The following is a 20,303-nucleotide window of genomic DNA, read 5'->3' on the forward strand; positions in this document are numbered from 1 at the left end:
TTATTGTAGCTTGTCCAAAAACAGTATGAAATAGAACAGCTATACATCATAAAGTTTTTTCTTTAAATATATATATTTTGGAACATTTCTGACGCATCATGCCATCATCCCAGCTTCATACATTTCTTCGTACAATTATTATATCACAGCAATTTTAATGCTGAGTCAGCGGCACTTGTAACAGTCATAGGTGTATTAATTTTCATACCTCAATCATGGTAATTAATATTGTTTCTATAAGATTATCATTGCTCCTTTAACAAAGAAAGAGTGATATTTTCAATAAAGAAACTACTGTGGGACTAGCCTGCACTTTGTGATGAATCATATGGGGGGACCCAGAAAGACAAGCACCAACCTACACTAGGTAACAAGGATTTCTGTCTTTTTGTTTCGTTCCATGGAATAATTATTTGTTCAGCAATAGAAAAGCGTGATAGAGAAAGATAAAACATAAAAAGAGATTCCTTTGAAGTAATTGATTGGTGAATAGTGATTACTGGAGCCGACTCACTTGCATATATTTCCTTCCAACTAGGTATTCTTCTCAATTACAAAGAAAAGTGATTGACTTTTCGTTTCATACCAGGTTTTGCATTTTCTGAATTTCTTTTTGGGAAAAGCTTGTTACTGACTTGGAAAAGTTGGTGCCTTTTAGATTAGATTCTTCTCTGGTACAAAGAATCTCGAACTTAAGAGTTCCATACACCCCAGCCCCCCAACTAGAGGAGTGTGCTACATCCATGGAAGCTGATATTAGCAGAATCATCAGAAGATTTGCATTTGCAGAGGTGTTTTTTTGCTTCTAATGGCTAGCCAGTGTAAATCTAGCTGATGTTGCGTAGTTTCTAAATTTGCTGCAGAAGTCCTCTTCTCTACCTTGAGGGTAAAGGAAGATTTTCTGAGAAATCCAAGATTTCTTTTTCAGGTAAAAGATTGGTAATTTTTACATTGAAATCAGATCTAAGAGGACTACCCCTTCTGCAGTTTTGCTAAGTTAATGTACATTTTGAACCAACAAGAAAGATTTATTCTCTTAGGTCTAACAGAGTTGGCCTGAACTTTGTAGAGAACAATGATGATGTCTTTAAACTCATTGAATTATTCAACATGTACATTGACTCGTATGAGCAGCCACCATAGCCATAACAGAACCAGAAAAGGTTCAGTTCTGGCCACACCACCTTCATCCATAATCTCACAAACTGAAGAAAGCAGCAATTTAGCCCATACAACGGAGAATTCTCCTTTAGGTGCCGCTTTAAAGCGTCCTGATTCTGCTGTTCTGCTCACCCAAGAAAATGCGGTAGGGATCATTGGGGGGTTATCCATTGGAACCACTCTCAATTTTGTGAGAAAACTTGTCACATGGAGTTCCAAAGATGGAGGCAATGGCCTTCCTTTTGTTCTTTGTTCTGATCCAGTTCTTAACAAAGAGCTTTCATTCCATGAAAGGGGACCTAGTTTGTTACTCGTTGGTAGAAATGAGAACTTACAAAAGGATCATGCTTTAGTTGTTAAAAATCTAAGTGACAAAAGGATCTTTCTTGAGAAATCTGGCGCTCGATGCATTGTCATGCCTTGTCACATATCACATTCTTGGTATGATGAGGTTGCAAAAGGTTCTTCAGTTCCTGTCCTTCATATGGGCGAGTGTGTGGCCAAGGAGCTCAAAGAATTAAATTTGCGACCACTAGAAGCTGGGAGTACTCTGCGAATTGGAGTTCTAGCTTCTGATGCAACTTTGAGTGCTGGAGTTTATCAGGAGAAGCTTCAAAATGAGGTATTGATAGTGGTTCTTGGAACTATTTATGTCATACTTTTATGTGATTGTTTCAACAATCTGAAAATGTCTCTCTTGTTTCAGTATGTGACTAGTGTAAGAAACACCCAAGTTTCCCATCGTCTGTGTTACCAACCATTATTTACCCTGTTTTAACAACCATTTAACTTGTGAATTTGTGGTGCTTCAAGAATTTATGTTCGATAATTGGGACTGTTGGGGTCTGGGGGATGGTATGTTATTGGATAAGTTGTCTGTCAGTCCTGTGCTTTGAGTGCCATGAGATAGGAAATATCCATTTAGCATCCCTTGTTATCGATCTGGTTGTGCTGAGATATATCAATTCCACTTGTCAAGATGAGATTCCTGTGATCCTTGTCAAAAAACCATTACAATGAAACTATTCGGCTCAGCATCTTTTACCATTCCGGCACGTAGTCTTATGCGCCTCTTCATGTGATAGTGTATAGGATACCAATATTTCAGCAGTTTCATTTCATTTATTTTCCTTCGGTGCTATAGAGCAGTATTTTGCAAGTTCATAGGATTTTCTAGTCCCTCAGTTTGTAGACTGCCGGCCCTGCATGAATCCAAGTATGTTTAGTGCCATTCAGAAAACAGAACCGAGTAAAAGTTAGTTTTCAGTGACCAACCCGCTCCCCTTTTTCCACTTCAAGTAATCAAAGAAGCAATTGCAGTGAGGAACCTTTCCCTGTTTTCTTGTATTCTTTCTTACTGCCGCTTCTGTTCCATTTTCGAACTTTTCTCCATGGGGTTGCTTCTTTGACATTCAATTGTATAGATCTGTCTAATGTAGGCATGTTGGTTAAGCAAGATTTTGTGTATTGTTGCTATGGACTGAATTCGGGGCATGTCTCAAAGACAAAAAGGAAAGCACACTCTTTTAGGTATCACAATGAAAGATGCTGGGATAGGTTTTTGGAAGACAGTGCTTTAATCTTCTTATCATTTACCTAATTATGAAGCTTTTAAGTTTTGGATATGACACTAATGTGTTAGACGATTTGATTTATTATTTCGAGTTATGACTGATTATCAATATCTGATGCCTCTCTTACTGAGTATAGGGTTTTGAAGTTGTGTTGCCTGATAAGGCGACCATGGAACACACTGTAATCCCTGCAGTGGAAGCCTTAAACAGGAAGGACATTGAAGGGGCACAGAATTTGTTAAGAATCGCGCTACAAGTTCTCCTAGTGAGGGCAGTTAACACTATCATAATTGCCTCAGATGACATGCGTGACCTGTTACCTCCAGACGATCCTCTTCTGAAGAAATGTGTCGACCCAATGGATGCTTTGGCTAGGTCAACTGTGGAATTTGCAAAATCAGTTGAAAGGAATGCATAAAGACACCCAAAACATATTTACGGATTAAATTATATAGAGATGCAAGTATAGTGTGTAGTGATCAAATCATGGTAGCATTTGTAATTCTTTAGTAATTTGGTTTATCCTATTCTGATTAGTGAAGTAATACATTCACTTCACAAGACGATAACAAAGCCATGTTTCTTCGAACTAAAAACTTAAGTGCTTATACATCAAACAAACAGAATCTTAAACTAAGGAGTTACCAAAACTCTCCCCTGCTTACACAAAAGGTCACCTACTAAACACCAGTTCAGGTTCTTCAGTTCTCCACTGCGCGTGAGTGATAACAGGACAAGCTGCACCCTTCCAATCCAGTCAACATAATTCATGAATATGTTTATATTTTTGATAAATCTATAGTGTTAGATTTGATAATTCAGTTTGTACTAATATCTTATATCAAATTAAAAATTTCTGCAACTCTCACACAAGAAAATTGCTGGTACCTCCTCATGATCATCAATGCCTGTGCACACTGTGTGGAACCATACTTGGCAAGCATCACAATTTACCATTCTCTCCCCATCATCATCCCTGGCCCCACAAATGCAATCCACCTTTAACTTTATGGGCCCACCTTCATACCTCAGTTCAGTATCCAAGTCCAGCCCACGCCCTCTAACCCAAACGTGTGCATCTCTGCCCACTGCGCAAGATAGCATCCTTTTATCCTCTATTCCTTTCAAACCACCAATTTGTGTTACTACAAAGTTTTGCATTATGCAATAAGTATCCCTTAATGCAAATTGTGCCACCCCCTTAAGCTCACGTATTGTAATCCAAGGAGGAACAAATACAACCACACCAGGTGACAATGGCCGAGTCAACTCACTCTCTAACTCGTCGAAACTCGGCAAGACTTTACATGTTAATGCCATTATTTGGCTTTCTTGATTCTCAAGCTTCCACTTTTTAACAAATTTCTTGCTGTCCAAGACAACCCGAGTAGCCAAACTCACTGAGTCTGATCCTGGGTAACTCAAAAGCACTGTTTCATACAAGTACTCAAGATCTTGATCAATATTGAAGTCTAACTCAATGTTGTCAACTCTGCTTGCATCAACAATATCTTCAAATGCAAATTCAATTCTTTTAGTAGACGGGTTTTTTGATCGAAAAATGATCTTGTTTCCCAACATGGATTTGTTAATGGATTTCAGCACGTAATCAATCAGCCCGGTGTCACGGATAATTGTCCTAGCTTTGTCACGCAGCTCCTGCCTAGACATTGCACCATCACCATTGTGTGCTCTCAAGATTTTCAAAATGAACTCCGCAGCTTTTTTCACCTTTCTCTCAGTCCACCTGCAATCAGAATCCTTGTCCAACAATTGAAACCTTATTGGTTCTGCTTCCTTATTAGCAGCTTCATGGATGGTGAATTCTAATAACTTAGTATTTGGGTTAATAGATCGACGAATAATTTGGTTTCCCAATTGAAAACATCTGATAGATTTCAGCACAAAATCAATCAAACCAGTGTCACCAATGCATTTTCTTGCCTCATCTCTCAAGTCCTGCCTTGTCATCCCATAATTTCTGTTCACATTTTCTTGATTTTCTTTCAGCAAATTCACAATCACTATTAGCACAAATTCTAGCCTTCTAGCAGGCCATCTACAATCATTGTTAGCCATCAAATTCACAAATGTATCCATACTAATTGGCCTATTTTTCTCTCCTATATCAGGATCACACCAATAATCATCACTATTTTCAAGCTTCTTTTTACTATGAAATGGAGCTTTAGACTTAAAAGCAAGCATGAATTGAAACAAGTCACTGATTGTGATCAATGGAACTTCACTCAATTCTCTGTAGGTACCGATAATCTGCTTGATTTTCAGTCTTTTCGGATTATCCTTTTTGAAATCATTCAAAATCTTATCAAGTCCTAATGAGCTTAGGAATTGAACAGCAATTTCATATTTCTGCTCTGTCACTCCATAGCTTCCACGTCCAAATCTGTAATCCCATTTCCCAAACCAGGATTGTCCATATGCAACACCATGAAGCAACCTCAAATCCATATCTCTCTTCTTTGACACATCATTCACTGAAATTTTCCTGCCAAAATGATAATAACAATAATGATAGAAACGGTTCTTCAATTCCATGTACTAAGGAAAAACACTACAAATAATACTACTGAATGTTTTAGGAATATAGCTTTGTTTACTTCAAATTTTACTAGTATGTATTGTTAGTACAATTTCTCACAGGAAAACTATGAAAAAGGATTAAGATTAATCAGTATGATGTTTGATACCTGGTTTTGAAGATAGTACATAGACGATCCCAGAAATCCATGAAATCAGTTCCAGAGAGCAAATTTGAATCCCCTTTAACAACGCCATTATTAATGGACACCAAATGGCCATAACCATTGCAATGAATCAAACCATGCAAAACGTGAGTACTGATTTCAAAAGAATCGCTTCCCAATGGCTTTTCCCAGTTCTCATTTGCCGGTATTACCAAATGGTACCTTCTATTTGACACATAATGGTGACCCCATCCTTCAACAACCCCCAAAAAAGAAAAAATACAATCAGCAATAATAATAATAATAATAATAATAATAAACAAAAAAAAAGTACAAACAAAATTCATTACATATTTGCAGAAAGAAAATTGAGTGTTCATATTATTTTACCAAAAAATTTGCAGTGATCACAGAAAGGTTGAAGAGAGTGTTGAGTGGTTTCTTCAATGGTGTAGAGTGGGAAAACTGCACCGGTTGAGTTAGAAATCAACCAAGTGGACCAAATTGGAAAACCAGAGACAGTGTAATCTTCAATATTAGAAAATTCTTGGAGGAACATTCGGATATTGTCTTTAAAAGGTCCTGAAAAACCGTCAATGGAGTTTCCTGTTGCGAATGTTTCAAATACAAATGGCTTTCGGTTTCTCTTTCTACTCTTACAGGCTTCAATAATGGTGGATGAAGCCATGGCAGAAACTACACTGAGTCGTTTTGCTGGCCAAATTGTTGAGAATGTCAGTTTGGATTTTGGGAGTGTGTTGAGATTATATGGTTATGTTCTTTTACGTTTTGGCGCTTATATTGATGATGCCACTTCTGAGTTTACATATTTAGCCCTGGGAAAATGCAGAGTGAGGGAAGTTTGGATGTGGGGTTTTGAAGTTTTTTAAAAGGGTACTGTGGTAAATGAGGTTCAACAGGTTTTGAATATTTGATTTTGCTTTCACCTTTTTTTTTTTGGTTCACGTGGTTTGGAACAATGCTTGTTTCGTGTTCGTGAGAGTTTCTCACCTTTCCCAACCGGGTTTTGGGGGGGGGGGGGTTGAAATAGTAACAATGCTTAAGTTTTTCAGACTTTTCAGTTGAAGAAAGAAAAAAGATTTTTTTTGAAGTTGAAGTTAATAAAAAATTGTGGAAATTTTGTTTTTTCTTTATGTGTGCTTTTAACTTAGAGCTAAAGGCTGTCGATTAATGTTTGAAATGCAACAAATTCGCGCACCTACTTTGATGATATAAAACATATAAAAAGAAATGATTAATCATGCATGTGAAATTGTGAAACTTGGGAAGATGATTAATCTGTGTTGGCTTGTTTTGGGATGAGTCATGGTCTTTATCAATGCTCTAGTCTATTACATTCCCATCTTGAGGGCCTATTAACTCCTTGAATGCAGTTGAAAAAGCTTGTAATTGCAATCTTGGACAGCTCTTTCCCAGAAGAAAAAGAAAGAAATGTATTAAGTATTAAGCTTCCAGATTCCAAAAGGACTATGAAAATTTGAGGATGCAATCAAAAAAGATCAATGAGACTAGGAAAAATTGGAAAAATAGAAAACTCCATGGACAGTGCTAAACAACAAGACATCCCACATTCACGAAGTCCTCTTCCGGTAGATGTGTATATCTTTGCTGAACCTATTGTTGTAGAAACTGTACTTTTGACTTGCATCATTCACCATACATTGCTGAACCTATGAGCCAATTCTGATTTGTGACACTATACATTCACTTCACAAGACAAAAACAAGGCAGGTTTCTTCAAATTAAAAACGAAGTGCTATGCATCAAGCAAGCAGCATTTTGAACTTAAAGAGTTATCAAAACTGTCGCCCCTGCATACGTAAAAGGTCACCTAATTAACCACTTCAAAAATTGATCAAAGTTCCACAAGTTCAGGTTCTTCAGTTCTCCACTGTGTGTGATGATAACGGGACAAGCTGTACCCTTTCAATCCAGTCAGCATAGATCTGGCTGATCTTCTGTACGTTAGTCCACTTGAATAAGAATCTACACTCGGATGCTGCATTTTTGGCTGGAGCACAAATGCCAGCGCTTCCCAACGACTCCAGTGTATTGGAAGATCCAAGAGTCTGCAGTTCTGTCAATATTGAGAAGCATCACAAATTAGAAATGGTCTAAGGAAAACAAGATGAATACAATCAAAAAAATAAAGAGAAAAAAAGCATATATAGAAAGAAAAATTGTTGCATGGCTCTACCATCTTATGTTGAAGTGCTGAATTTCACACAATAGCATCTTCAGGAATTCTGAGATATAGGTTTTTGACTGAGGTCTAAACACAGCACATTGCATAATTAACAAACATAAAAACTTGTAACACAAAAACCATTCTAATCCTCTACACCTAAGACCAAAACTTAAGACTCCACCTCCTAATCACACAGCAATTTACAATGTCAGCACCTTATAAATTCTGGCAGCAGAAGTCACAATTCATTTTAGAAATATCCAAGAAAAAACTGCAGCAACATGTGTTAATAACTATTCTCATGAAATTTCCAAAAGAGCAGCTTCACTAGCCATTAAATGCAATAATTGAATCTTCCCCTGCTATAAGGAATCGAGTATTAGCACCAAGTCAACAGCTGAGGCCAGAAACTCGAGACAACTTAATCTGGTGATCTTTTCAGATAAATAGATAGCAGGGCGAAGCCATATAGACAGGACTGTCCATGAAATGATGAAAATAGATTCAGCATATATGTCCATCTTTATAGTTGACATCCAATTAAAAGTATATCTACCGACATTTAGACAGGCAGGTACTTTGGTAATAGAATGTCGGTCACCAATATGTATGGTACAAAAAACATGCCTAACAGAAACGAAAAGAAGAAAATGGTCTGGCAGAAATCAAAGAATAGAACAGACAATTTCTTTTTAGAAATATCCAACAATAAACTGCATCATTATGTGTTGTATTAAATAAGCTCAAGGAATTTCTAGAAGAGAAAGCTTCAATAGCAATTCAATGCAGTATTTGAATCTTCCCCTGCTATATGGGAATCAAGTATCAGCATCAAATCATCAGCTGAGAGCAGAAAGCATATGCAGCTTAGTGTGATCTTTTACATAAATAGATAGCAGGTTAAAGTGATTACTTGGAAGACAGACATGAGTGTCCATGACATGTTTGAACATAGACTCGTAATACATGTCCATCCTTATAGTTGGCATCCAATAAAAGTTCATCAACTGACATATAAACAGGCAGGTACTTTGGCATTAGCATGTTTGTCGCCAAAATGTCTTGTACAAAAACAAATTAAACAGAAATTTAAAGAGAAAAAGGTGCCTGTTAGAGATCGGAAAATAGAAGTTGGAAACCAGGAAATTGCACATTAACCATGTGTCCTAAGCTTCTTATTCAGATCACCAAAATGACTCTTGACAATTTGCTTTATGCATATCATTTTGGAAGTGCCAAAAGGTTTGAGGAAAAAATCCAACACCTAATATACATAATGAAAGAACTTTCACATGTTGTTCGTAATAAATCATTAACTGACATAAAAGTATTTTCAGAAACAGCTTACGGACAAAGACATGGAATATCTACTAACCAACTTGAAAATCAACTCAAGCAACTAATCAAATACTGAACAAAAAAACAGGGGCATAAGCATTCAATAATGAACTAATAGTTGTGGAAAAACCTGCTTTCCCATGAGCAAATTGACACTTTGAACCATATGCACAGGTACCAGTCCTTTCCCAATTGATGCAAAACCTGGTCTTCAGCAACTTGATACGTAAATCCACAGCATCAGAAGAAGTGTTGTTTCTCACTTCACGCCCAATAGTCGCAATGCTTATCGCAGAGCTGATCCTGCAAAAACCTACGCCCCCCTCAGGTTTTTGATTACGTTCATGAAGAAAATGGCATTTATTTCCATAAGGACACTCCTTACCACTACCGAAAAAATGACATGATTTCACTTTACTGAGATTTCTTTGATCCTCAACCCTAATGCCTTTCAAAGGCCCAGTAATATGAGCATAACGACACTCGTCGCCATAACTGCAGCTACCCCACCTTTTGAATTGTAAGCATGGTGGTTGAGGACCAACGGTCATAGCCACATTTGACCTGTTGTCTTCTAGCCCCATTTTTGAATTCATCATTTTGGGTCTCTTAAAAGCTTGATATTCGGCGTTAGAATTAATCCCACATTTTTGGCCACTCGTGATAAACCGAGGCCAATGGTTAGAATAATTCTCCTCATCCTCATGTTTATAGGAAATTCCAAAATTATTAGCAGGCATACTCACCCGGGTTTTGAAAAAATCAGAAAAACTTGCTTGATCGCGTTTGTGGGAGTTTAAAATCGAGTGACCCAGATGGTCGTTGTGCTAAACTGTACTTCTATCTAAAAAGGAATAAAAATTTGAAACATAGAGAATGACTGTTAACATGGGCGAAATGAGGCGATCGGTAGTGGGACTGTGGCAAATCGACTGAACAGGTGTTATTATACTCTTCCCTCTTTCTTAGATGACCAAAACGACGTCGAAGAGGTCTTCTTCATATCATTCTACCATTAACCATTTGCTTTGGAATAATAAAGGGTCTTCTTTGTCAAAACTGAGCAATATTTAATACCAAGAGACTAATAAAATTTCTTAAATCAATCTAAGCAACTAGTATAACTTGAGGCTTAGTATTAGTATTTAATATCACAACTATTATACGTGTAACTTATGGTTTAGCCTTTATTGAATATTAAAAGTGTCATCTTGCTTTTGAATCCGCCGTGACCACATTATCATCAAGAGATTTCCTAACAGGTAAATTTGCAAATTCATAGATCATAATTGTGTTGTTACTTTTATCACTATTATTTTGTCAAAAGCCCTCCATCACTTAATCTAAATCTATTTTTGTTCCCAACTAGTTAACTTGTGATTGAGTTGTACTAGTATAATTAATGTTGTGATTGTTGTGGGGAGGGGGGATCGAAGGAGGAAATATAGCAAGGTTCAAAATAAAAACAAACGTTGCAGGTCAGGTACATCTTTAAACAAATAAATTAACAAGGATATAAATAAAATTAGTAGGTCAATCAACATTTTTCAACTTGACAACGTATTCTTTCAGGGGGGAAAAAATTGAAGCTTATTTTATACCAGGGAATGGAGGATTGAGATTAGAAGAACATGCCTCCTCCAGTCTGCAATCTCCCGTAAAAAAAAAAAGAAGAAGAAAACAAAACAGGGAAGAAAAATTATGAATCGCAATAATCAAAACTATGACAAGAATTCTCGAATGACAGTTTAAATGCCGGTGCTGGGATTGATTGAGTTGGTAGGAAAGTTCAAGCTGCCAGGATAATTTGTATCGCCTGGAACAGTGGTGTTAGCATTTGCATCATTGTAATTGATGGTGCCGGGATGATTGAAATAGTTGGTGTCAGTGGTGTTGTGGGAATCAGGATTGATTCCTAGAGTATTCTTGACTGCATCAGCTGCGCCGTGTGCCATGTTTGCTGCACCAGTTGCAGCTCCTCGAGCCATGTTCACTGCACTTCCTGCTGCTCCTTGAGCCATATCTGCTGCTCCTTGTGCTATGTTCTTCACTTGTGTCCCCGTCTGAAACATTAATAACATCACAACTTAATTATTCTTTCAATTTCCATCTTAATCTCTTAATTAATCAGCAAGAAAATTTAGAAGTCTTAACCTCTTGAAGCAAGTTGGTTGCTTGGCTTTGGTTATGGATGTCAGATGGTTGATTCAACAAGTCTTCCCTTCTCATCTACAATTAATTAAAAAAAAAAAAAAGTTAGTACTAGTATAAAGAATTAAAAGGCAGAGCTTCATATGGGTAAAGGAAGGTTAAGAATTTAAACGAAAACCTGGGCTTGGCCGGGGATTTGGATGCTATGAAGGTTGTCACGTCCTTGGCTTGCCATGTTAATTGGTTTTTGTTGCTTAACTTGTTTATGTTTAGAAGTAGCAGTAGTAATTGTTGATCAAAATGCAAAAACGGAATGGATTTTGAAATGGTTGGATTGGTGAATTTATAAGCTTCAAAAATGCACAATTGGTTACCTCAATGAATGCATATTCTAACACATGGCACAATGCAAGAAGTATTGATCTCTCCTAGCGTGGCGGATGGTTTTGCTCGGACAAGAATGTCTCAAAAGAATTATTCATCCGTTTATTTTGGGGAGAGTTTTGATGAGAAATATAGTTACTGACCAAATGCTTCGGTGAAGAGCCTTATAAAGACTAACAAGCCAATAATTTCTCTTAGCTTCTTTGTACTTTCTCTTTATAGTTTATGTTTTCTTGGTAATTCTCACGTACAACAGTCTGTGCAGAGTCAAAGGATAGCACAAACTTGTTGACTCTCAGTAAAATAAGTTCAATTTCATTTTCGTTTACAACAATATTCACATTGGCCGTTGGTCTATTGTTACGTTGACTGTACATCAAAATTCTCTTTTTATTTCAGTTGAAATGATAAAGAGAGTGTTTTTTTTTTTTTTTTTTTTTGTCATTTTACCATTTCGAAGTAAAAGTTAACGTCATTAGAATTCTTCCCAAAAGTTGTCATCTCGTCGTGAAATAAGAAAGAAAGAAACATGACAGGGAGAGCAATGCCCCGTTGTTTTTTTATTTTGTAGGTAATTTAGCACTGGTAAAGTAGGAGCTAATAAGTCACCCAAAAAAGGGGAAATATAAACGACCAATAAAAAGCAGATCTCAATCCTCAACTAGATAAAACTTGAAAGCAAAATTGGGCACGTCCATGAATCCGTCACGGCAGTCGGTTCCGATATCAAATAAATTAATGTCAAAACCTTTTTTTAACTCAGTTACTAATTATAATCAGTGTTTTAAAAGGCGTGGGCGTAAGGCGAGGCGTTTTATATTTGCCTCATCGAGACGTAAGCCCCATAGGTATTTAATTTTTAATATTTTATTAAATAATATAATTACAGTAAATATTTATAGACAGGTAAAATTGTATAAAATTGAAGAAAACACTATATATATATATATATATATATATTACATTTGCCTCAGCGAGGCGTAAGCCCCATAGGTATTTAATTTTTAATATTTTATAAAATAATATAATTACAGTAAATATTTATAAACAGGTAAAATTGCATAAAAATTGAAGAAAACTATAAATATGTGAAAAATATGTATATAGATGTGTTCCATACTCACAAAAAAACTAGTCTGTGTGTGTGTGTGTGTGTGTGTGTGTGTGTGTGTGTGTGTGTGTAAAAAACTAGTCAAAACAATCTATTATACTCTACTTACAAGTAAAAGTAACTTGAGTCTAAAAGAATAAAATTTTCTACATGGAGGAACAAAAAAGATGACTAACCTGCAATTTGAACTTTGAACTTGCTGCTATGAAGGAGAATGAAGTTCTCTTTGTATTTGTTAAAAAAAAAAAATTGAATATTTGTTCTACATGGAGGAACAAAAAGGATGACTAACCTGCAATTTGAACTTTGAACTTGCTGCTATGAAGGAGAATGAAGTTCTCTTTGTATTTGTTAAAAAAAAATTGAATATTTGTTGCTTTTGGGATATACTAGCAGACTAGCGGACAAGATAAAGAATTGTGAAAGACCATGAATTAGGACTTCAATCTTGACTTTTAAATTTAATACATTTCAGTTCCTTTTTAAAACTTTTGAGTAATTACCAAGCTGACTTTTGAAAATTTGGGTATTATATGAATGACTTATCCAACAAATTTTGTTTTAATTTGAAAAAGTCTCTGGGACTTACGTCTCACTAAAAAAATGCGCCTCAAACGCCGGGCGTACGCCCCGAATTGTTGGGTGTACGCCTCTTGAGACTTTCGCCCCACACCATCGCCTCGGGGCGTTTTTGGTACGCCTCGCCTCAGAGCTCGCCCTGAAAATGCCTTTTAAAACACTGATTATATTAAACTATGTCAGAATTTACCCAAATAACAATCCACTCAACCGCTTAAATTAAAAATAGCCGGTGAAAGTATAATATATACATGACTTATATATTATATGTGTATTATTGTATAATATCAAGGTATAATCTATGTATATAACTAGAAAAAGTAAACAATAAATATGACCGTCTATTTGTGTAAAGGTCCCGTCAAAACCTTTTTTTAACTCAGTTGGTAATTTTTCCAAATAAATTAATGTCAAAACCTAACCACGGAATTGTTATCGACTTCATTATTAAGTCTAAATTACATGAAAACAACGAAGAGAAATTTTTTGCAATGACTATAAGTGGATTTTCATGCTCTACTGTCCGAAGACATTCATCCAATTATTGTCAATTAGAGCGCTTCAATTCATATTCCTCGGAGATTTCTTTCAATGGAAAAGGGTTGTATATGTCTCTCTATTATTAAATATTTGTTCTAATTGATGAGATGCAAAGCGGCGTTAATGATGGTAGGCTATACTTGCATATTTTTTGTCATTAATTGCACTCTAATTTGCTGCACTTTACTAATATTTGAGCCTTAAATGGTATTATTTGGCGTTGAGTGTGTGTTTTATGCCTTGTAGGAGCGATTCCGAGTTACGATGAGGTCGTGGAGCTAATTCGAGCTATTTTGGAACTTTGAAGTCTGAGTAAAAGCCGAAGGATTAAGTTGGGATCGTGTTCGGGGATCAACGGACAATAGTGCACTTAGCGAGAGAAACGAAGAATTGAGCAGGAGGCTCACCCAGGTGTGCGACCGCGCATGAGACCCCTCCAGCGCACAAGTAAAGCAGTATACTGCCAGAGGTGCGCGACCATATGCGCGGTCACACCTCCAAGTGCGCGGCCGCGCACGTCCAGTTTCGGAAACTTTTCCCAAGCCTATTTTCGTGATTTCGGAGGCGACTCCTTTTGACCTATATGAAGCCTAGCTCGTCTAAAAATACGGTATCTGGGATTTTTAGAGGAACTTTTGGGAGAAAAGAAGGCAAGGAAACACGGAGACTCATAATACTCCATCCAATTCATTCAATACGGAAGTTTGCCTGATTTTGGGGAATTGTAATGTCTTCTTGTTCTTCTAATACTCCTGTGATGAATAACTTCTCCACTATGGTGTAATATTTCTTAGGGTTATTGACGGATATTGTGATTTGACTATTGTTTTGGGTTTTACTCTCTGTTAATTTCTCAAATTCATTGAATGAGTTATTAACTGAATTGCAAGGCTAATTGTGGTTCTACTTTAATCGAAAGAGAAGTGTTGCTGCAATTCACATTGTGCCATATTGTTTGGGTTGATTTTACACATCTCATAGGTAATCGAAAGAGCTTAGAGAGTTATCAATTAACCCAGTTTAGACGAATAGTCGAGAGGCTTTCTTCGAAAGATCATTCATTCACTGTATTTGTGCATATGTTCATAGGACCTGTTATTAGGTTGATTAAGGGAACTCTCATTCATTCGGAAGAAGAATTTGAATCTATAAGGTAGCCTAATCATCTGTTAAAATCGAAGGAGTCAATAGAATTTAAGAGTGAACTTAACACAGAGTTACCCGGAATAATAGTTGATCACATATCTTGTCACAGCCCTTACTTCTCACCTTGATATTCAATCGTTGCTACTTAGTCATTAGATTGCCATTAGTTTCTTACAATCAATAATCTTAGTGTTATTAGTGGTCGATAATAACATAAATCAAAGATTTATTATCCTAGATAGTGTTGAGGTGAAGATTTATTAGAATATTATTTAAATCAATCCATGTGGAGACGATTTAATACTATACTATCTTTGCCTAGCGAGCCTAAGTTTTATACACCAGTTTCGCGCTCGTCAAATTTTGGTGTCATTGCCGGAGATTGGCGATTAATAGTGTTTAAATTAATTTTTGGTGCTAATTCAGGAGCAATTTTATTTTATTTTCTTTTTTTACGCTCCTCTTATCTGTGTGCAGGCAACGGGTTAAGTTTAGCAGTGTATGACTCAATCTTTTTCCAAGGAATTGGTGCCATACGATCCAGAATTAGACAAGCACCTACGGTAGTTGAGAAGGGAGAAAGGATCGAGCGGATTACTGTTGGGTCAGCCTTCAACTCAGAATACAATAGTGAACAACGAAGAGGAGGTGAACCTAGCTGCGAGAGAGACAGCTCAGTGGCAGGAAGCACGGTTAGCAGCTGAAGCAGCCCGTAGAGTTGCGAATAAAACAATCGACGAGGATAGAAGGTTCAATCTCAACCGAACCATGATCGAAGATGAATTTGAAAATGCAACCCCTAGGCCTGGGAGGTCTATAGGAAATTATGCCAGACCGGTGTACAACCAACAACAGTCTAGCATGAGGCCCCCGCCCATTGATGCCAATAATTTTGAACTCAAACAGGGAGTCATACAGACCATTCAGAATAATTGCATATTCAGAGGGAAACCCAATGAAGATCCCAACAACCATCCGATGGACTTCGACGAAATTATGAACACATTCCGCTACAATGGAGCATCACATGATGCCATCTACCTCAGAGCATTTCCGTTCTCATTTAAGGATGATGCAAAGCAGTAGTTGAGAAGACTGCCTACAGGATCAATCCGTACGTGGGAAGACATGACTTCCAAGTTCTTAGATAAATATTTCTCTGCGACTAAGACTGGACGGATGAGGAAAGAGATTCACAATTTCAGCCAAGGTGAAGGGGAGACAGTGTTCGAGGCATGGGAAAGATTTAAGGAGTTATTGTGGAGGTGCCCTCATAACGGAATGGAGCAATGGATGCAACTCCAGTACTTCTGGGACGGGTTAAACCCGTCATCAAAGAGATTGTTGAATAGTGCGGCTGCAGGTCCTTTGATGAAGAAAACTCCCAAAGAGATTGTAATTCTTCTGAATGAACTATCTGAAGACGCAGAACAATGGTCCACTGACCAAGGGGATCGAAGAAGATCAGCAGGGGTGCACTAAGTAGAATCGTCGGTAGCAATGCAGGCTCAAATTGCAGCTATTGTTAAGCTACAGCTGAGAAAGTCAACGCTGTGGGGAACCAAGTAGAATCGTCGGTGGGATATGACATTTGTGGATTGGGACACCCTACACATGAGTGTCAAGCTACAGCTGAGAAAGTCAATGATGTGGGGAACTTTAATAGAGGAAACTACCAAGGTGGGAACAACTATAATGCTATGGATCAAAGACATCCAGATTTTTCGTGGAGTTCACCTAATGGGAGCATGAACTCATGGCAGCAAAACAATCTCAGACCCCAGGGTCATGGACCACTAGGTTTTCCGAACCACCAGAAGCAGCAATACCATCCACCACAGCAAATTCATTCAAGTATGGAAGATCTCATGAAGGCATTCATCAACAAAACAAATGAAAATTTTGAGAATCAGGGCACGACTATCCGGAATTTAGAAAGACAAATGGGACAGATTGTGAATTTGTTATCTGAGAGGACTCCCGATACTCTTCCCTCTGACACTGAAAAAAATCCAAAGGAAACAATCAAAGTTGTATCTCTGAGAAGTGGCAAAGCATTGACTGACCCAGAGGTGAAAGCTAGACCTGAGGTGGTTAGCAAGCAGATTGAAACACAGCAGAGAAAGAGAGTGAAGAGCAAAAGAGCCAGAGTAGCGGGATACAAAAGGAGATTGAAGAAAGTAGACATATGCCAACTCTACCATTCCCTCAAAAGATAAAGCGGGAGAAACTTGACAAATGTTTTGGGCGATTCCTGGAGATGCTCAAGCAACTTTATATGAACATTACTTTCACAGAGGTACTCACTCAGATATCTGCTTATGCCAAGTTCTTAAAGGAAATTCTGTCTAGCAAGAGAAAATTAGAGGAAATAACAGTGGTCAAGCTAAACGCCCACTACAGTGCCATCTCGCAAAATAAAATTCCCCAAAAGTGTGGGGACCCAGGAAGCTTCACTATACCATGCTCGTTGGGGAGTGAAACATTCGATAAGGCCCTCTGTGATTCTGGTGCGTCTATAAATCTAATGCCTCTGTTTGTATTTAGGAAACTGGAAGGTGAGTTTGGAGTGATCAAATCAATACCAGTCTCCCTACAACTGGCTGAACAAACCATCATTCTACCTGAGAGAATCATTGAAGATATTTTAGTGAGGGTGGAAAAGTTTGTGTTCCCCGTAGATTTTATTGTGGTGGATATGGAGGTGAACATGGAGGCGCCTCTAATTCTAGGGAGGCCATTCTTATGTACAGTCAAAGCTATCCTTGATATCTATGAAGGGCAGTTTATGCTTAAAGTGCGCAACGAAAAAGTGGTATTTCAGATGAAGAGGATGATGAAATACCCCAGTGATGAGGCGTCCGTCTACTCGTGTTTCAAGCTGGACGTTGTTGGAAAATTGGATAAAAAATACAAGTTCAACAAGCTTGTGGGGGATACTATAGAGAGGTGTATTACTCAGTCTAGCACAGTGGAGAATGAAGATCCTGAAATAAAGAAAAAGGCAGAAGCTCTTGAGACTGAGGATCAAGTGGTTGATGAGGAGGAAACTAAAAGAGGAAGCTGCTAAGCCTAATGTGGAATTGAAAGTCCTCCCCACTCACTTAAAATATATTTTTTCTTGAAACTAACAATTTTCCTGTGATTATTTCTGCGGACTTGATAGGTACACAAGAGTGAAAGCTGGTGGAGCTGCTGAAAAAGCACAGAAAGGTCGTGCGATAGAGTATAGCTGATATTTAAAGAATCAGTCCGGCCATTTGCATGCACAAAATTCTGTTGGAAGAAAATAGCAAGCCAGTGGTGCAGAGCCAACAAAAGTTGAACAAAAAATTAGAGGAGGTAGTTCACAAGGAGATCATCAAATTGCTAGATACTGGAGTGATTTTTTCTATCTTTGATAGCTAGTGGATTAGTCCAGTACAAGTTGTACCTAAGAAGGAGGGCATGACAGTAGTGTAAAAATGCTCGAGAAAGTGGCTGGATATGGATGTTACTGCTTTTTGGATGGGTACTCAGGCTACAATCAGATACACATTGCTCCGTGAAAATATTGAGAAGACCACATTTACTTGCACGTCAGGTATTTTTGCTTACAGGAGGATGTCGTTTGGGTTGTGTAATGCACCTTCAACTTTTCAGAGGTGCATGATGTCTATATTCTCTGATTTAAACGGAAAGTATATAGAAGCATTCATGGATGATTTCACTCTCTTTGGTGATGACTTTGAGGACTGCCTAAAGAATTTGGAGCTCGTGCTTGAACGTTGTGAAGCCACGCACTTGGTCCTTAACTCGGAGAAGTTTCACTTCATGGTAAAGGAGAGAATTTTCTTAGGCCACAAAGTAACTGCACAAGGAATTGAAGTTGATAGAGCGAAGGTTGATGTGATTTCTAGGCTCCCTCCACCGACTTCTGTGAAGAGCATAAGGAGTTTCTTGGGACATGCTCGGTTCTATAGGAGGTTCATCAAAAACTTTTTCAACATTACCAACCCATTGACTGCATTGCTAGCAAAAGATGTCAAGGTTGTTTTCAATGTGGAGTGCTTAAGAGCTTTCGAATTGATAAAGGAAAAGCTTGTAAGTGTTCCTATTATGATGACACCTAATTGGAGCCAGCCATTTGAGATAATGTGTGATGCCAGTGATATAGCTGTGGGGCAGTTCTGGGGCAAAGAAAAGATAAAATTTTTAGGCCCATCTACTATGCAAGCAGGACGTTGAATGATGCTCAAGTCAACTATACCACTACTGAAAAAGAGTTCTTTGTTGTGGTCTTTGCTTTTGACAAGTTTAGATCATACCTGGTGGGGAGTAAAGTTATTGTACACACGGATCACTCAGCCTTGAAATATCTGTTGAGTAAGAAGGAGTCCAAGTCGCGTCCGATGCGGTGCGTGTTGTTGCTCCAAGAGTTTAACTTGGAGATTAAATATAGGAAAGGCACAGAAAATCAAGTCGTGGATCATCTATCTCGATTTGAGAGACCTCCGGTTGAAACAGTTGAAATAAAGGAAGAATTCCCTGATGAGCAGATTTTCTCCATTGTTGCGGTCTCCGAAAGGCCACCTTGGTATGCTGATGTAGCCAACTTTTTGGCTGGTGGATGGTTACCTCGTGACCTCTCTCGTGATCAAAGAAGGAAGCTTCAAGGTGAGATAAAAAGTTATTTTTGGAATAACCCTTTATTGTTTAAATTGTGTGCAGATGGTGTAATTCGAAGATGTGTGCCTGAAGGAGAGATGGCAAGCGTTCTGTCTCATTGCCATGATGGATCAGTTGGAGGACACTATGGTGGAAATCGCACTGCAGCAAAAGTCATGGAAGCCGGTTTTTTTTGGCCTACTTTGTACAAAGACGCAAGAGTGTATGTAGCTGCATGTGACAAATGTCAAAGGGTAGGTAATATTAGCAAGAGGGACAAAATGCCTCTCAACTCCATTATGGTATGTGAAATTTTTGATGTGTGGGGCATTGACTTCATAGGTCCGTTCCCATCATCACATTCTTATGAGTATATCCTAGTAGCCGTTGACTATGTCTCTAAGTGGGTCGAAGCAATCCCTACTAGGACCAATGATGCTCGGGTGGTGTGTGAGTTCTTAAGGAAGAAAATCTTTACCCGCTTTGGGATACCTCGAGTGATTATCAGTGACAATGGGTCACACTTTGTGAACAAGCAGTTTGTTGCACTGCTGTCTAAGTATGGGGTCACACACAAAACAGGAACCCCGTACCATGCCCAAACTAGTGTGCAAGTTGAAGTGTCTAACCGTGAACTTAAATGAATCTGGAAAAGATGGTTAGTGCTTCTCGTAAGGATTGGTTTGTAAAGTTGGAAGAAGCTCTATGGGCGTACAGAACTGCATTCAAAACAACCATAGGGACTTCACTATTCA

General features: G+C 38.0%; 5 protein-coding genes across 7 annotated transcripts; 2 read left to right on the plus strand and 3 right to left on the minus strand.

Annotated features, from left to right (window-relative positions):
• Positions 1–589: 589 nt before the first annotated feature.
• On the plus strand, positions 590–3,297 carry LOC107782655 (uncharacterized). The gene is made up of 3 exons (XM_016603557.2): positions 590–928; positions 1,070–1,783; positions 2,872–3,297. The coding sequence occupies exons 2-3, from the start codon at positions 1,076–1,078 to the stop codon at positions 3,151–3,153; spliced, it is 990 nt and encodes a 329-aa protein (XP_016459043.1). The 5' UTR covers positions 590–928; positions 1,070–1,075; the 3' UTR covers positions 3,154–3,297.
• A 284-nt stretch (positions 3,298–3,581) lies between these two features.
• LOC107782646 (PHD finger protein At2g01810-like) lies at positions 3,582–6,131 on the minus strand. The gene is made up of 3 exons (XM_016603540.2): positions 5,834–6,131; positions 5,447–5,696; positions 3,582–5,244 (listed from the first exon to the last, which is right to left on the minus strand). The coding sequence occupies exons 1-3, from the start codon at positions 6,129–6,131 to the stop codon at positions 3,582–3,584; spliced, it is 2,211 nt and encodes a 736-aa protein (XP_016459026.2).
• Positions 6,132–7,034: 903 nt separating this feature from the next.
• Positions 7,035–9,904, minus strand: LOC107782654 (zinc finger CCCH domain-containing protein 39-like). Of its 3 annotated transcripts, none has more exons than XM_016603554.2 (3): positions 9,376–9,904; positions 9,121–9,303; positions 7,035–7,541 (listed from the first exon to the last, which is right to left on the minus strand). In XM_016603554.2, the coding sequence occupies exons 1-3, from the start codon at positions 9,728–9,730 to the stop codon at positions 7,345–7,347; spliced, it is 735 nt and encodes a 244-aa protein (XP_016459040.1). In that variant the 5' UTR covers positions 9,731–9,904; the 3' UTR covers positions 7,035–7,344. The 3 variants fall into 3 exon arrangements, with proteins under 3 accessions (XP_016459040.1, XP_016459039.1, XP_016459038.1); XM_016603553.2 differs by adding an exon at positions 8,566–8,659 and having other exon boundaries at positions 9,121–9,904; XM_016603552.2 differs by having other exon boundaries at positions 9,121–9,904.
• Positions 9,905–10,506: 602 nt separating this feature from the next.
• On the minus strand, positions 10,507–11,625 carry LOC107782647 (uncharacterized). The gene is made up of 3 exons (XM_016603541.2): positions 11,320–11,625; positions 11,145–11,219; positions 10,507–11,053 (listed from the first exon to the last, which is right to left on the minus strand). The coding sequence occupies exons 1-3, from the start codon at positions 11,374–11,376 to the stop codon at positions 10,739–10,741; spliced, it is 447 nt and encodes a 148-aa protein (XP_016459027.1). The 5' UTR covers positions 11,377–11,625; the 3' UTR covers positions 10,507–10,738.
• Positions 11,626–17,161: 5,536 nt separating this feature from the next.
• LOC142179827 (uncharacterized) lies at positions 17,162–17,971 on the plus strand. Its single transcript, XM_075250711.1, has one exon. It carries the CDS (start codon positions 17,162–17,164, stop codon positions 17,969–17,971), a length of 810 nt encoding a protein of 269 aa, XP_075106812.1.
• Positions 17,972–20,303: the final 2,332 nt, after the last annotated feature.

The sequence above is a fragment of the Nicotiana tabacum genome, chromosome 4 (genome assembly GCF_000715075.1).
Source record: "Nicotiana tabacum cultivar K326 chromosome 4, ASM71507v2, whole genome shotgun sequence".
Taxonomy (NCBI): Eukaryota; Viridiplantae; Streptophyta; class Magnoliopsida; order Solanales; family Solanaceae; genus Nicotiana; species Nicotiana tabacum.

Bases quoted from the DNA above. Each gene is read 5' to 3' on its own strand.
- LOC107782647 (XM_016603541.2), bottom strand. From the start codon at position 11,376: ATGGCAAGCCAAGGACGTGACAACCTTCATAGCATCCAAATCCCCGGC. The intron at 11,220-11,319 runs GTTTTCGTTTAA...AATTAATTGTAG, and splicing joins AAATCCCCGGCCAAGCCCAG to ATGAGAAGGGAAGACTTGTT. The intron at 11,054-11,144 runs GTTAAGACTTCT...TTAATGTTTCAG, and splicing joins CAACCAACTTGCTTCAAGAG to ACGGGGACACAAGTGAAGAA.
- LOC107782654 (XM_016603552.2), bottom strand. From the start codon at position 9,730: ATGCCTGCTAATAATTTTGGAATTTCCTATAAACATGAGGATGAGGAG. The intron at 7,542-9,120 runs GTTTTTCCACAA...CAATATTGACAG, and splicing joins ATTTGCTCATGGGAAAGCAG to AACTGCAGACTCTTGGATCT.
- LOC107782646 (XM_016603540.2), bottom strand. From the start codon at position 6,131: ATGGCTTCATCCACCATTATTGAAGCCTGTAAGAGTAGAAAGAGAAAC. The intron at 5,697-5,833 runs GTAAAATAATAT...GGGTTGTTGAAG, and splicing joins TGATCACTGCAAATTTTTTG to GATGGGGTCACCATTATGTG. The intron at 5,245-5,446 runs GTATCAAACATC...TCATTTTGGCAG, and splicing joins TGTACTATCTTCAAAACCAG to GAAAATTTCAGTGAATGATG.
- LOC107782655 (XM_016603557.2), top strand. From the start codon at position 1,076: ATGATGATGTCTTTAAACTCATTGAATTATTCAACATGTACATTGACT. The intron at 1,784-2,871 runs GTATTGATAGTG...TACTGAGTATAG, and splicing joins AGGAGAAGCTTCAAAATGAG to GGTTTTGAAGTTGTGTTGCC.
- LOC142179827 (XM_075250711.1), top strand. From the start codon at position 17,162: ATGCTCAAGCAACTTTATATGAACATTACTTTCACAGAGGTACTCACT.